Source organism: Rattus norvegicus, chromosome 6 (assembly GCF_036323735.1).
Source record: "Rattus norvegicus strain BN/NHsdMcwi chromosome 6, GRCr8, whole genome shotgun sequence".
NCBI classification, from domain to species: domain Eukaryota; kingdom Metazoa; phylum Chordata; class Mammalia; order Rodentia; family Muridae; genus Rattus; species Rattus norvegicus.
In genome coordinates, this window is record NC_086024.1 from 31,851,946 (window position 1) to 31,865,444 (window position 13,499).

General features: G+C 51.1%; 1 protein-coding gene across 2 annotated transcripts; it reads left to right on the top strand.

Annotated features, from left to right (window-relative positions):
* Nucleotides 1–1,072: 1,072 nt before the first annotated feature.
* Nucleotides 1,073–12,496, top strand: Adgrf3 (adhesion G protein-coupled receptor F3). Of its 2 annotated transcripts, NM_001414912.1 has the most exons (14): nt 1,073–1,178; nt 2,427–2,487; nt 2,847–2,987; nt 3,369–3,545; nt 4,018–4,236; nt 5,872–6,081; nt 6,750–6,893; nt 7,045–7,241; nt 7,790–7,969; nt 8,780–10,153; nt 10,571–10,612; nt 10,694–10,756; nt 11,135–11,190; nt 12,365–12,496. In NM_001414912.1, exons 1-14 carry the CDS (start codon nt 1,089–1,091, stop codon nt 12,387–12,389), a joined length of 2,979 nt encoding a protein of 992 aa, NP_001401841.1. In that variant the 5' UTR covers nt 1,073–1,088; the 3' UTR covers nt 12,390–12,496. The 2 variants fall into 2 exon arrangements, with proteins under 2 accessions (NP_001401841.1, NP_001100182.1); NM_001106712.2 differs by lacking the exons at nt 1,073–1,178; nt 10,571–10,612 and having other exon boundaries at nt 2,236–2,487.
* The last annotated feature ends 1,003 nt before the right edge of the window (nt 12,497–13,499 follow it).

A 13,499-nucleotide genomic window follows, 5' to 3' on the forward strand; every position in this document is an offset into this window, starting at 1 on the left:
CCTCTGGGACTGGAATTACAGATGCTTGTGAGCTGCCATGTGGGTCCCTGGAGCCTCTGGAGGAACAGCCACTGGTCCTGACTACAGAGCCATATCTTCAAGCCAAAATGTTTTAATTTTTGTCAACAGCCTTTAATTGCAGCACCCGGAGACAGAGGCAAGCAAGTCTCTGTGAGTCAAAGCCAGCATGGTCTGTAAGTTCAAGGCCAGCCTGATTCATAGTGAATTCTAGGATAGTAAGATCCTACCTCAAAAAGGAAAGCGTTTGGCCCTCTGGCTCTCTAGTCTCTCAAGATGCCCTCTTATACCATGCTCCTGCCATGTGTGAAAACCCTCAAAACATGCAACCCCTTAACACCCAAAACAGTAAACCAAGTAAGTTTCTATTTGTTACAGAATCCAGTCTGCCAGTTTGGTGGTACACATCTTTGCCTCCAGCGCTGGGGAGGCAGAGGCAGGTGGGCCTCTGAGTTTAAAGCCAGCCCAGTCTACAGAGTGAGTTCCAGAACATCCAGGGCTACACAGAGAAACCTTGTCTTGTAAAACAAAACAAAACAAAACAAAAAATTACCCAGTCTGAGGTATTCTGACATACCAGCACAGGAGACCCAGGCAAGGTGTTTGACGGAACAAGGGTTGGTTTTCTCCTTCCACCATGTAGGTTCCAGGGACCAGTTCAGATTGTGGAGCTTGGCAGCAAGCTCCTTTACCCTCTGAGCCATCTCGATGACCCCTTTATGGTCTTTTCTGACCTTGGTTTTAGTTTTGAAGGTCTAACTTCCTGGAGGCTTCAAAGTTTCCTAGACCCTAAGGGTCATGCCTGTGACTTGTTGTTTCTGTGACTTGGCACTGGTGTCCTCTCCTCCTGGAGAGCGCAGGGGAAGCAGGGCACATTCCTCTCACAGGATCATGTGGGGTCCAGGTGGCCCCAGCGACCTGGAAGCACATCTGTCTGACTGAATCACAGACTGTGGCCCTTGCTCTGTAAACTCAGCCAGGCTCCCCCTAGCCTTTCCTCCCTCCCTCTGGGGGAGGGAATTTGCATCATGAAACAGCTGCAGGGCTTTTAGGGACTGCTGCGTCAAGCCATGTCCTCTCTAGCTCTCTCCCAGCTGCTCCTGGCCATGACCCTTACCCTGCTGGAGTTGGAGTCAACATTTGTCCCCACAGCCCAGTCGGTAAGTACTGGGGTGAGGGCCCTGGGGAGACAAGTTGTGAGGGACCACAAGGTGTGGGATAAAAGGATAGGTGGAAGGAAGGGACCCCCAAGAAGGCGGTCTTCCTGCTCAGCGTGAGGGGACACTTCCATGGCTTTTCCTGAGTCCTCAGGACGTCCTATGGCACCTGCTGCTCTTTGGATACAGGCTCTTCTGGTCATGCTAGCAATTTAAAGAGAAATGAGAAGAAAACCTTTGCAGATCTGGAAGGTTACTGGCAGAGAGGATGGGAAAGAGTCTGAGGAGAAGCGGTCAAGCCTAGGCTTGCCTTTTATGACCCATTTTCTCCCTGGAAGGGGCAATATCGTTATTTATTTATTTATTTATTTATTTATTTATTTATTTATTTATTTATTTATTTATTTATTTATCTATATCTCCAAATCCATTGTAATCCCCAGATCTAAATCCCTCTCTGTAGCTTTCTCTGTCTTACCTATAGCCTATCCTTGTCTACATCTGTTTGTTATATCCGTACCTAGGGGCCCTCCTAGTGTTTGTGCACTTTCTTGTTTTTATTTCCTGTGTGGTTCTGCTGCGTTGCCCAGGATGCTCTTGAACTCTTACACTTAAGTAAGTGATACTCCTCCTCCCTTACCTTAAGGGCTGGGATTACAGGCATGGACCACCGTGCCTGGCTTCCTTTTGGTTTTATTATCTATATTTTGGAAGTGATTGTTGTTAGTTTTGTTTTTGTTTTGTTTTGTTTTTTAAATAAAGATTCACTTTGTAGCCCAGGCTGACCTTGAACTTGTTATAGTCTTCTTGCTTCAGGCTCCTGGGTTCTGGGATTGCAAGTGTGGGCTGCCACCTGGTGTTAGGTGCACATGTACATGATTTTGAGAGGAGAGAGTGGGTTATTCTGCAAGATCCTTGCCTCCTAGACTCAGCCATTTCAATTAGCCTAGAGGCCCAGGGACAGGTAAATTCAGGAAGGAGCTAAGCAAAGCATGTTGACTCCCAGGGTGTGCCTGGTTCCTGGTTTTGGGTGAGGCTGCTGGCCCTGACAGGGTCCCTGGAATTGTGCCCCTGTCCCCCATTTCTGAATGACCCCTTTTCCCTCCAGATACTTACATTTGACCTCTGACCTAAAGAAGAGCTTCTGAGAGACCAAGTCACACCAGAATAGCCAGGCTGCCCGTGAGGTAGCCTGGGAGGAACTTGGGACCAGCCTCTCTCCTCAGAGGTCTCTTCCCTGTCTTTTCCTAGGAGCTCAGTCTGTCTGGAGGGAAATCTGTGCAGCAACTGAACCAGTTCAGTCGAGTAGGGGGTGAGTGGAGGGGCTGGTGGGGCAGGGGTATCAAGGAAGGGTAAAGGAAGAAACAGGAGGGGGTACAGTGAGGCAGGCAGAGAGAAGACAAGCTCTGGGAGGGCCTACTCCAGTTCTTCAACTGTGAGGCCTAGAAAGACACATGCACTTGGCAATGACAACTTGGAACCATAGACCAAAGTGCATCCCCAACTAGGGTGGGAGATGTCATTGTCCTGCAGCCTCTGTGCACCTAGGCGGGCTGTGGGAGATGGCGTCTGCCTCTGCCCCCAGAAATGACCACCTGAGTATATTAAGGCAAAAGGGGACTAGCTTGGGGCCTCACTGCCTCTTCTCTGATGTCCCCTTTGCTTCTATAGAATCAGTGCTGGTCACCAGCTATGTCCATCTGGAATTTTCCAACAGAGCCTTGCCGCCAAAGCTCTCTGAGAACTTCACACTTCCTACTGTCTTGGCATTCTTTTCCTCCAGAATGATCACTGCCCTTGTCCTCACAACAGGTAGCAGTTGCATGGGGCTCTCTGTGGACAGCACACAGATTCCCAACTCTCTAGCTAGGCAGCTTGCCCAAGATGCAGCGGGCTCTCCTATTCCCTACGTCATTGTCCCTGGCCCATGACCATCCTCATCTCCTTACCCAACCGACCTGTCCCTTCCTGTTCATGTCCCCATATTCTAATTTGAGCAGAGAATACAGGAGGCAGGCAGAGTGTGAGGAACATTACCAGGGTGTCCTTGCCAGGCACGGCCTGCTTTACTCAGTCCAGGTTGCAAAGGAAGTCCCCTTGGGTGGGTAAGCCTGATCTCCTGGGACTTCAGGATTAGTGTCATCCAGCCCTGAGACTTCATTTTCTTAGCCAGCCTGCCTCTCTCGGTCACAGAGTGTCATGTCGACCACAGCGGGACTAGCTTCTGCACTTGCCACCCTGACTACCAATGGAACACCACACTTTGCTCCCTTTACCCCAACTGCTGTGGCCACAGGTCAGAGAGAGATTCCTGTGAATGTCTCAGCTTCCACGGTCCAGTTCCTGGCTATTGTCAGTTGCTGCCACCTGGTAAGGAGGGTGAGGAACTTGGACACTAGTATCTGGATTGTTGCGGTGTTTGTTTGTCTGGCTGGTTTCTGCCTGTACTTTGGACCTGTGTTTCTGGTCCAAACCCAGCTGTTCTTCCGGCTGGGGGAAAAAGTCAACTATTCAGCAAGACCCTGGACCTGGGCTTGGGACTTGAAAAATGAAACTGATGACAGCAGCTCTGGGGACACGTGGACAAGGGGACCTTCTCTGAAGCAGCTTCAGGAGCCCCAAGTCCCTGGAAAGTGGAAGTCATAAGCCAGAGAGTTTGCCACTCTCATTCTCAGTGGGAGGGTCTTCCAGGCTGGGGTGTAGCAGTCACAGTCAGATACCTGAGCATGGCCATGAAGGTAGTTATGCGGGGAGGCATGTGGAGAGTCAGGCCTCAGAAGGTGGGGAAGAGGGGTTGCTAGCTAAGGCCCTTCTCTAGCCCCTGTCTCTCCCCTCCCTATAGTTCCTGCGAACCTGACACTGGACTCACAGCTACAAATGCATAGGAACACCCTGAACCTCATTCTCCTCAAGAAAGAGAAGGCTACAAACCTGAGATGGTACTTGAGACAGTCAGAGAACCACAGACCCATCTTACTATGGCCAGGGACCAATGTGTTCCAGACGTCCAATGAGAGCCAGGCTGGTCTTCAAATCGCCCACATGTCCCGTCACTGGACAGGTAACCCTCAACTGTTTCTTCTCTCTCCTCTCCCACGGGGTTCCTGAGACAGAGTCATTTCTCTCTGTAGCCCAGAACCTCACTCTATCTCAGGCTAGCCTTAACCTCACAGCAATCCTCTTGCCTCCAGCTCGCCAAGCACTGAGGTCACAGGCATGAACTACCCACTTCTTTCTCTGCCTCTCTTCACCTCTCCCTCCATTTTCTTTCCCTTTTCTTCCTTTTCTCCCTCCATTCACCCCTTTTTAGCCTTTTTCCATCTTTCCATTCGCTGGGAAAGCAAAGACTCATAGTATGGGTCAGCAACAGCCAACTGTTCACACTGTAATCTGGGGGTTCCTAAAACCCTTTCAGAGCATCACAACAACTCAATGTTGTCCTGATACATGACAATGTAAACACACACACACACACACACACACACACACACACACACACGAGGTGATGTCACTTGGCTCTCTCAGGAATGGGTGGTGACATCTAGTGCTGCCTCTAAGAATCAGAGCAGCTGGCCTTCTTTCAGATGTTAAAGTGGCTGTGCCTGGGCCGCACTGGTTGGCAGCAATGGCTTCAATTCCTGACACCTCATAAACCAGGTATATTCTCAGCATTTGGGAGGCGGAGGCAGGAGGATGAGATGCTCCTGGTCATGCTCCCTACCAGCAGCTACATGAAACCTCCTGATAGCCGGGGGAAAAAAAAGAAAGAAAGAGAGAGAGAGAGAGAGAGAGAGAGAGAGAGAGAGGAAGGAAGGAAGGAAGGAAGAAAGAAAGAAAGAAAGAAAGAAAGAAAGAAAGAAAGAAAGAAAGAAAGGGAAAAGAGCCCAGAAGATATGGCATCAAACAAAGAAATCCTGCCTCAGCGAGGTGGAAGATAAAAACCCACACCTGAGACTGCCCTCTGACACCCCCCCACATGCTGTGGCACATCCCCACACGCAGACATCCTTGTGCACGTGTGTGCATGCACATGCACACAGACATACAAACACAAGTGCAAAACTGTCAATCTTCTGATCGTTACTGCTCTTCAGAACAAAATACTCCTGGCTAAAAACGTTTATCATATGGGGGATGTTAAAAACCCAGACCACTCAGTTCCGACTGAGAAAAGACTGGTGCTTGTCTAAAGCAGTGGTTCTCAATCTTCCAGATGCTGCTACCCTTTAATTCAGTTCCTCGTGTGGTGGTGACCCCCACCATAAAATTATTTTCACTGGTACTGCATAACTGTAATTTTGCTACTGTTATGAACCATAATGTAAATATCTGTGTTTTCTAATGACCTTAGGTGACCCCTGTGAAAGGGTCATTTGATCCCCCCCACAAGGGGTCTCGGCCGACAGGTTGAGAAACATCGGTGCAGATCCTGACCGACTGGGTAGCATTATGGGGGTAGGGGCTCACTTTAGAATCCAGCAGCACTGGCTAAAATGGACAAGCCAGGAGCATCTTTTATAGATCTCTCTTCTAGGGGCAAGGGAGTATCTTCCAAAAGGGCTATCCTGGGACCTTATGGCTGAGAGTAAGGTCCTGGCACAGAGAGGGCCTGGGGCTGTGACTTAGGAAGTGGTGGAGAGCTAGCCTACAGGCAGACCTGGGTGAGCCACCAGGTCCAGTGGGTATACCTCTGCAGGTGAGTATGAAAGCATCTTCGAGGCCCAGGGATTCAGGCGGAGGCTGCGGCAGGTGGTGAAGATGCCCTTGGAGGAGAAAGACGTGGTTCGCCTCCCAGAGGAGCTGTCCATCTCCTGTGCTGCCTCCACTGGCTTCCAGCTGAGGTGCTGCATCCCGCTTACCAACATGGCCTACACTGCTACCTGGAGTCCTGGGGAGGACAGCCAAGGTAGGAGACTACCAGAGATGAGTGAAGGAGCTGGCCCCTCCAGGCAGCACGGGCTACAGATGGGCATTGGGCAGTCATGTTCATCAGAGCACTCCCTGCTTGATAATAGAGCCTTTCCATCACACACTGCCCCCTCGACTCCTGCAGTAAACTCCATGACGTCGGTTTAATAATATCCTGTCTTTAAAAAGGAGGAACCCAGGGTGGGGATGAAGGGTGGGGGTCTGGAGAGATGGCTCAGCAGGCAAGAGCACTGGATGCTCTTCCAGAGGACCTGAGATCAGTTCCCAACACCCATGCCAGTAACTCTAGCCCAGGGGACCTGAAGCTCGCCCGTGAGCTCACCTGTGCACACATGTATATCTCTACACAAGGTTACATAACTGTGCACAAAGTTAAAACCAGAACGAATCTTTTTAAAATGCCACATGAAGAGCGAGAACAAATACTTTAAATTAGGTTGAAACTGAGTCCCGGACTAGAGACCCAATAGGACGCACTTCAGCAAAACCCGAATTCTGAACCCGTAGCTGGATGCTGCCATACCACCCAGCTTGCCCTCAGTCTTTGTCCTCGAAGATCACTCTGATGTGGTCTTTTAGGGCCTGCTTAGCCCCCACCGGCTTCAGCCAGGGATGGCTCACTTTTCTCCTCTCTCCTGCCCTCAGCCTCCTTGCAAAACATGCCGGATTCCCAGTGCTTTGTGCTTGCCGTACGACACTGCCCAGCAGCCAATACCACATATACCTGCACCCTTCAGAGTCAGAGCCTGGCTCCCCTCGTGGCTCCTGTCTCCATCACGATCATCCAGGGTATGTGGGCCTCGGGTCCTGTAGGCTTGTTCTTGAAACACAGGGCCTCCCCTTTGCCGTCTCTCTGCCTCGAGCAGCCTGCATAGGTTCCGGCTGAAACAAAAGCTCCAGCTGTATGGTGGCTGCTGAGCCCTCACCCGTTCTTCTTCAGATGGAGACACTACCTGCCCTGAGGACTTCTCGGTGGTTGCCTGGAATGTCACCAAGGCTGGCTTCATGGCACAGGCCCCATGTCCTATGAATAAGACGGGTGTGGTAAAGAGACTCTGTGGATCCAATGGCATCTGGGGACCAGTCCAGGACAGCTGCACAGAAGCAAAAATCCTAGACCTGTATTCTAAAGCCAAGGTAAAGCTGACTCTCCCTGCAAACTACACCTGCCTTACTGCACCTGCCTGCCTACCTGTCTGTCTGCCCGCCTGTCTGTCTGTCTGCCTGCCTACTTGACTGCCCACCTGTCTGGCTGCCTACCTTACTGCCCACCTGTCTGTCTGCCTACTTGACTGCCCATCTGTCTGTCTGCCTGCCTGCCTTCCCTCCCTCCCTCCCTCCATGCCTTTCCATCTCCTCCCCTCAGAATTCAGATTCTGATGCCAGCTGCTAGCTTACATGTTGTTCAGCCTCTCTCACCTGAACCCCTCGCAGACCTAGAAAGGAAGAGTGGGTCCTCCAGGAACAATGGGTGTGTGTGGGGGGGGGTATTTGTTTCAAACCACAGTCCCACCAAGTAATATCTGTCCTTTTAACTTCAGTATCTGCTCCTTCTGTCTGGCCATGTACTCCCTCTTCTTCCTGCTCCTCTGACGGGTGCAGAGCGGAGGGGCAAGGAGCTGTCCCGGGGTCCATTCCTGGTGAGGATTTTCATGCCACCCGTTTCCCGCTGTCCTTTCTGTCAGCTGCTGCTGGAAGGCCAGGGGAAGCCTAATGAGCAGGTGCCACGGATCTTGAGGGAGCTGCAAAGGCAGGTGGGGGTGGTCAGCACCCCGTCTGACCTACGGGAAATGCTGCACACTGTGACCTTACTTGCCAAGGTAGTAGCCGAGACAAGCACGGAGCTTACAGACAGAGCTCTGAAGGTAAGGTCTCAGAGCCATAGTGGGCGCCTACTGGGTGGTACAGGTGGAAGCTCTTTCGTGATGAACATTTCTGCCCTCTGACATCGTGGGCAGCCCAACAGGGACCTTCTTAGAGCCAGGGTTCCTGCTTTCTCTGTTCTTATAAACATCTCCAAAGCCATGGAGAACAAAGAAAGCCTGCTGCTGGGAGGCCAGAAGGGGTGGGGAGGCATGAGCTTCAGAGACACACGTGGGTACACAGCATGGGAACATCACACACACACACAGACACACACAGAGAGAGATATACACGAACACACCATATAGGATAACCCAGTACTCACAGAGACACTCGGGCACACTTGTCATTGCTGTACCCAGACAAATCAAGAATAAGTAGCAGGAACAGCACCACACACCTTTCCCGTCAGCCTCTAAACTGCAGAGACCACTTGGCCACTCAGACCTCAGGTGGCTCTCGACTTCAGCATAGAGTACTCCCTGACACTCGCCACCACTAGCCACTCCCAGCTTTGCAGAGCTGGACAAGTTGCGGAATTGAAGAAGGACCTTTGTAGGACCTGGGAGGTCCAAGGGATGCAAGGGGCAGAAGAGGCATCGGGTGGAGGATGTGGGTGTAGATTTGGAGACCATGAACCCGAGGCCCCTGTAGCTGGTGAACAGTGCTCCATCCGTCCCACTAGAAGGCCTCCCCACAGACCTGTCCTGTCTCCTTTTCTTGCCACTCTGGGTCTTGCCATGGAAGGAAGGGTGGGGTCTGTAGGTCCTAATGCCCCTGTGTCACACCGCTCCCACTGTTGGTCACTGCAGGACCTCCTGACTACCACAGACAAGATTCTAGATGTGAACATCAGCTCTCTGTGGACTCTGGCTCGGGCCCAGGAGCCCTCTATGGGCTCAGATTTCCTGAAGGCTGTGGAGACCTTGGTCCACAGTGTGAGCCCACAACAGCATCCTTTTTCCTTCAGTTCATCTAATGTGTTACTGCAGAGCCAGCTCCTCAGACACTCCTCTCCTCTTGGCTACCAAATGCCCTCCGCCCCGCCCCTCCTGCAGGCACGGATTCCATGGCATTCACTGGCCCCATTGGTCCTTAATGGAACTAACGTCAGAATTACTAGCCTAGCACTGCAAAAGCTGGACTCCCGGCTGCCCTCCAACTATAGACAAGGGCTGCGGGACACCTCATACGCCACTCCAGGGATGATTCTTGTGATCTCCATCACAGCAGATGGCCAGGACTTCACGCAGGCAGAGGTTATCATGGACTTTGAAGACATGAACGGAACCCTGCACTGTGTCTTCTGGGACCACAATGCCTTCCAGGGCCGGGGAGGTTGGTCAGATGAAGGGTGTGAGCTACAGGCAGCCAATGCAAGCGCCGTTCAGTGCGTCTGCCGGCACCTCACAGCCTTTTCTATCCTCATGTCCCAACACGCTGTCCCAGAAGACCCCCTCCTGGACCTGCTGAGCCAGGTGGGTGTCGGGGCCTCCATCCTGGCTCTGCTCGTCTGCCTGGTTATTTACCGGCTGGTGTGGAGAGTGGTGGTCCGGAACAAAGTTGCCTTCTTCCGACACACCGCCCTGTTCAACATGGTGATCTGCTTGCTGGTCGCAGACACATGTTTCCTGGGGAACCCATGGCTTCCGTCAGGGTACCACAGCCTGGTCTGCCTGGCCACTGCTTTCCTGTGTCACTTCTTCTACCTGGCCACCTTTTTCTGGATGCTGGCACAGGCCCTGGTGCTGGCCCACCAGCTGCTTTTTGTCTTCCACCAGCTGTCCAAGCCCTTGGTTCTCTCGATGATGTCGATCCTGGGCTACCTGTGCCCACTGGGGTTTGCAGGTGTCACCCTGGGCCTCTACTTGCCTCAAAGGAAATACCTGCGGGAGGGGAAATGCTTGCTGAGCGGAGATGGCGTCTCGCTGCACGCCTTCAGCGAGCCGGTGCTGGCCATCGTTAGTGTCAACGGGCTGGTCCTTGTCATTGCTGTGCTGAAGCTGCTGAGACCTTCGCTGTCAGAGGGGCCTGCAGTGGAGAAGCGCCAAGCTCTTGTGGGAGTGCTTAAAGCCCTGCTTATCCTCACGCCCATCTTTGGCCTGACTTGGGGACTGGGCGTGACCACTCTGTTTGAAGGCTCCTTGGTCTTTCACTACATCTTTGTCATTCTCAACAGCCTCCAGGTAGGTGCCCAGGGCGGAGTGGCTATACCAGCTGGCCTTTTACATGTCTAAGTCACTGCCAATCACCAGGCTCACCAGTCTTAGAAGGACCAAATATAGATCCCAGCTCCTAAGAAAGGCACGTGAGAGTCAGCAAGATGGCTCGGCAGGTAAAGGTACCTGCTGCCAAGTCTGAGCTTGATCCCTGGACCCCAGACGGTGGAAGGAAAGGACTGGCTCCCTCACTCTGTCCTCTGACCTCCACATATACAGTGTAGCATGTACACAGGCACCTGCACACGCAATGCCAAATGGTGCACACGTGCATAGAAATGGAAGAGGTAACTTAGGACGTTGGTTAGAGAGGAGGTCTGAGAATAGACACGAGGAGAGAAGAGAGCCTCCCTCCCTAACCAGCTCCCCACCCCCTCTCCCCAGGGTGTCTTCATCTTTGTGTTTGGCTGCCTCACAGACAAGAAGGTGAGTGTCCAGCCAGCTCCCCACGCGCCTGACCTAGAGGCTTGAGTGTGATCAACATAAACATATTTACCTTTCCTTCAGGTACTAGAGGCCTTGCGCAAATGGTTGCGAGGCAGCCGGTCCTCTAACTCTGCCATCTCCATGGTGAGTTGCTCCAAGCCTTGCTGGCTGACTGTGAGGTTTGGCGGGCCCTTCTCCAGCCCTCCCGGGGAGAGGGGCCTGGCTAAGAGAGAACTGGGGGTTCTTTCTACAGCAAAGTAGCTTTCAGACTCAGTTTCTCCAGACAGGATTTGGGGTCCCTGATGACCACCCAGATGCCTGGAGGTGCTCTGCTCCTCGCTAACATTTGGAGGGAAAAGAGAGTGTGTGTGTGTGTGGGGGGGGCGGCCCTGTGAGACCTATTTAGCTGACACCGAAGTTCCTGGGAAAGCAAACAAGAAAGTCAAAATGGACACACCCTCTTTACAGTTGGGAGGGCTATACTAATGCTCACCCCAACTGGGCCTTTCCACTTTCCCCTAGGTCACAAACGAAAGCTGCACCTCAGAACACAGCAGAGAAAGAAGTGAGCTTGCCAGGTGAGAAGTGGCTTTCTCAGAAGCAGAGTGAGTAGTGGAGGTGAAGGAGGCAGGAGCCAGGGCCAACAAACCAAGTCTGGCCTAGCAATGCTGCGGGTTAAATCCGGAACCTGGACACCTAATTTACATCCTGATCTTTACGTTTTCCTTTTGAGAAAGGGTCTCTTGCTAAGTCACCAGGGCTGGCCTCAGACTCGCCCTAACCAACATGCCATGAACTTGTGATCCCCCTGCCTCAGCCTTGGATTTCACAACATCACACCTAGCTCTGGCCAAGCAGCTCCTCGGCAAAGCCTTCCCCCATGGGCGTGGCCATCTCTGGGTGAGCAGCAGTGCAGAGGCAAAGCCATCAACAAACCAGGATCCAGCTCACTCCAGAGATTCCCTTTCCATGACAGCAACTTTTAAATTACCTGGAAAGACCCTCACCTCAGCCAGGTGTGGTGTGTATGGTCATTAAGCCCAGGTCTGAGGCAGGAGGATCAAGAGTTCAAGCCCAATCTAGGAGGCTACAAAGTGAGAGCCTGTCCAAACAACAACACTACATATCATATAGTGTGTGTGTGTGTGTGTGTGTGTGTGTGTGTGTGTGTGTGTGTGTGTTAAACCAACCAATCCTGTCTTAAGTGGCTTACTGTTGCCCTTTGGGGTCTGATACCCAGAGAAGAGAGCTTTTTACGCAGGTGAGGCAAAGTATACTACCCCCCAACCCCCAAATCCAAACTTCAGGTTGACCTTGTCTGATAGGAAAGACACTCTGAGAAGAACCACACATGACCTCGTGTTCCTTGAAAGGGAGGTGAGAGTGTGTGTGTGGAGGAACCCACCAGGCAGTAAGACACTCTTCCCGCCCAAGGCTCCTGCTCAACAAAGGCAGAGCTTCATTTCACCAGCCACAGACATGCCCTCTTGTACCTTGGCAGTCCATGGCCCCTGAAGTATCCAAGCAAGAGGCCTGAAAAAGGTGGCTAGAGCCACCAAGTGACCTGATGAAAAAGCCTGCCTTGGCCAGAAGACCCAGACACAACCGAACAAAGGCAACGTTCCAAAGAACTACAAGGAAAACAGCTGTAATCAGCAGTGTATTTTGTACCCAACAGTGCGTGTGACAGATGCAAGGGAAATGTCTTTAATGTCACTCCTGAGTGATGTCTTTGCTGTTTCTTTTCGACAGTTATGAAGAACAGATGGCTGATTGACAGGAACCTGCGATCTTCCAGACAGTGAAGTCGAAGGGCAGAATTCTCTCTCTTTGGGGGCAGTATTTAGTTACAAAGTTCTTACTACTATAAACTGCTTCTAAAATATAGCACAAGAGCTCACTTACTAGTCTGTGAAGTGGCACATACACCTCATAGAAAACAAAGCCACAGCAAATTCAACTAGTAAAACAGGTGACTGGAATAAGAAATACTCAAGTTAATAAAGATAAAAAAAAACCAAAACAAAACAGGTGACTGGAAATTCAGCAACAGTGAAACTTTTGACGGTACTCTCTTAAACAGGTAGGAAATAAAAATACATTTGTTCAGGCTGACAAGGGAGGAACCCAGATGTTTTGTATTACTGACTATAAAAAGTACCATTGTAAAAAGGTAATGTCAGGGGCTGGAGAGATGGCTCAGCGGTTAAGAGCACTGACTGCTCTTCCAGAGGTCCTGAGTTCAAATCCCAGTAACCACATGGTGGTTCAGAGCCATCTGTAATGGGATCTGACGCCCTCTTCTGGTGTGTCTGAAGACAGCTACAGTGTGTGTGTATATATATATAATAAATAAGTTTAAAGAAAAAGGTAATTTCAGACTTTGGGAAGTGCTTTATAACAATTTTACATTTACCTATATAAGCACAATAAAAAGTTGACCACACGCGAGCCTGTGTGTTTCACAGTAGAACAGTCCATGGCTACTTTAGAACTTCCACTCAGAGAATATAAACTTCCAGTTTTACTGTGATCTTAGCCAAGATCTGGGAGTGGCCAGAATGTCTCTGAAGTAGCCATAAGTCTATACCAATCTTTACATGTTGCTTTTACAACATACACAGTATTCTGTAATTGCCAGGCATGGGGGTGCGAGGTTTTAACCCCAGGAACAGGCCTGAGGCCCGCCTGGTATAGAAAGCAAATTCCTGCACAGCCAAGTACACAGAAAAACCCGGTCTCCAAAACCAAACCAATGTTCTGTTAGCTTCCCTTCCTCGTTCTTTTTTGTTCATTTTCTCTGTTTATGGATGTTTTGCCTGCACGTATGTCTGTGCACCACATATGTCCAGTACCTAAGAGGTCAGAAGAGGGAGTCAGATCACCT

Coding starts and splice junctions, on each gene's coding strand:
- Adgrf3 (NM_001414912.1), top strand. CDS start 1,089: ATGTCCTCTCTAGCTCTCTCCCAGCTGCTCCTGGCCATGACCCTTACC. Junction 3,546..4,017: donor TTGTCAGTTGCTGCCACCTG/GTAAGGAGGGTG, acceptor CCCTCCCTATAG/TTCCTGCGAACCTGACACTG. Junction 7,970..8,779: donor TTACAGACAGAGCTCTGAAG/GTAAGGTCTCAG, acceptor TGGTCACTGCAG/GACCTCCTGACTACCACAGA.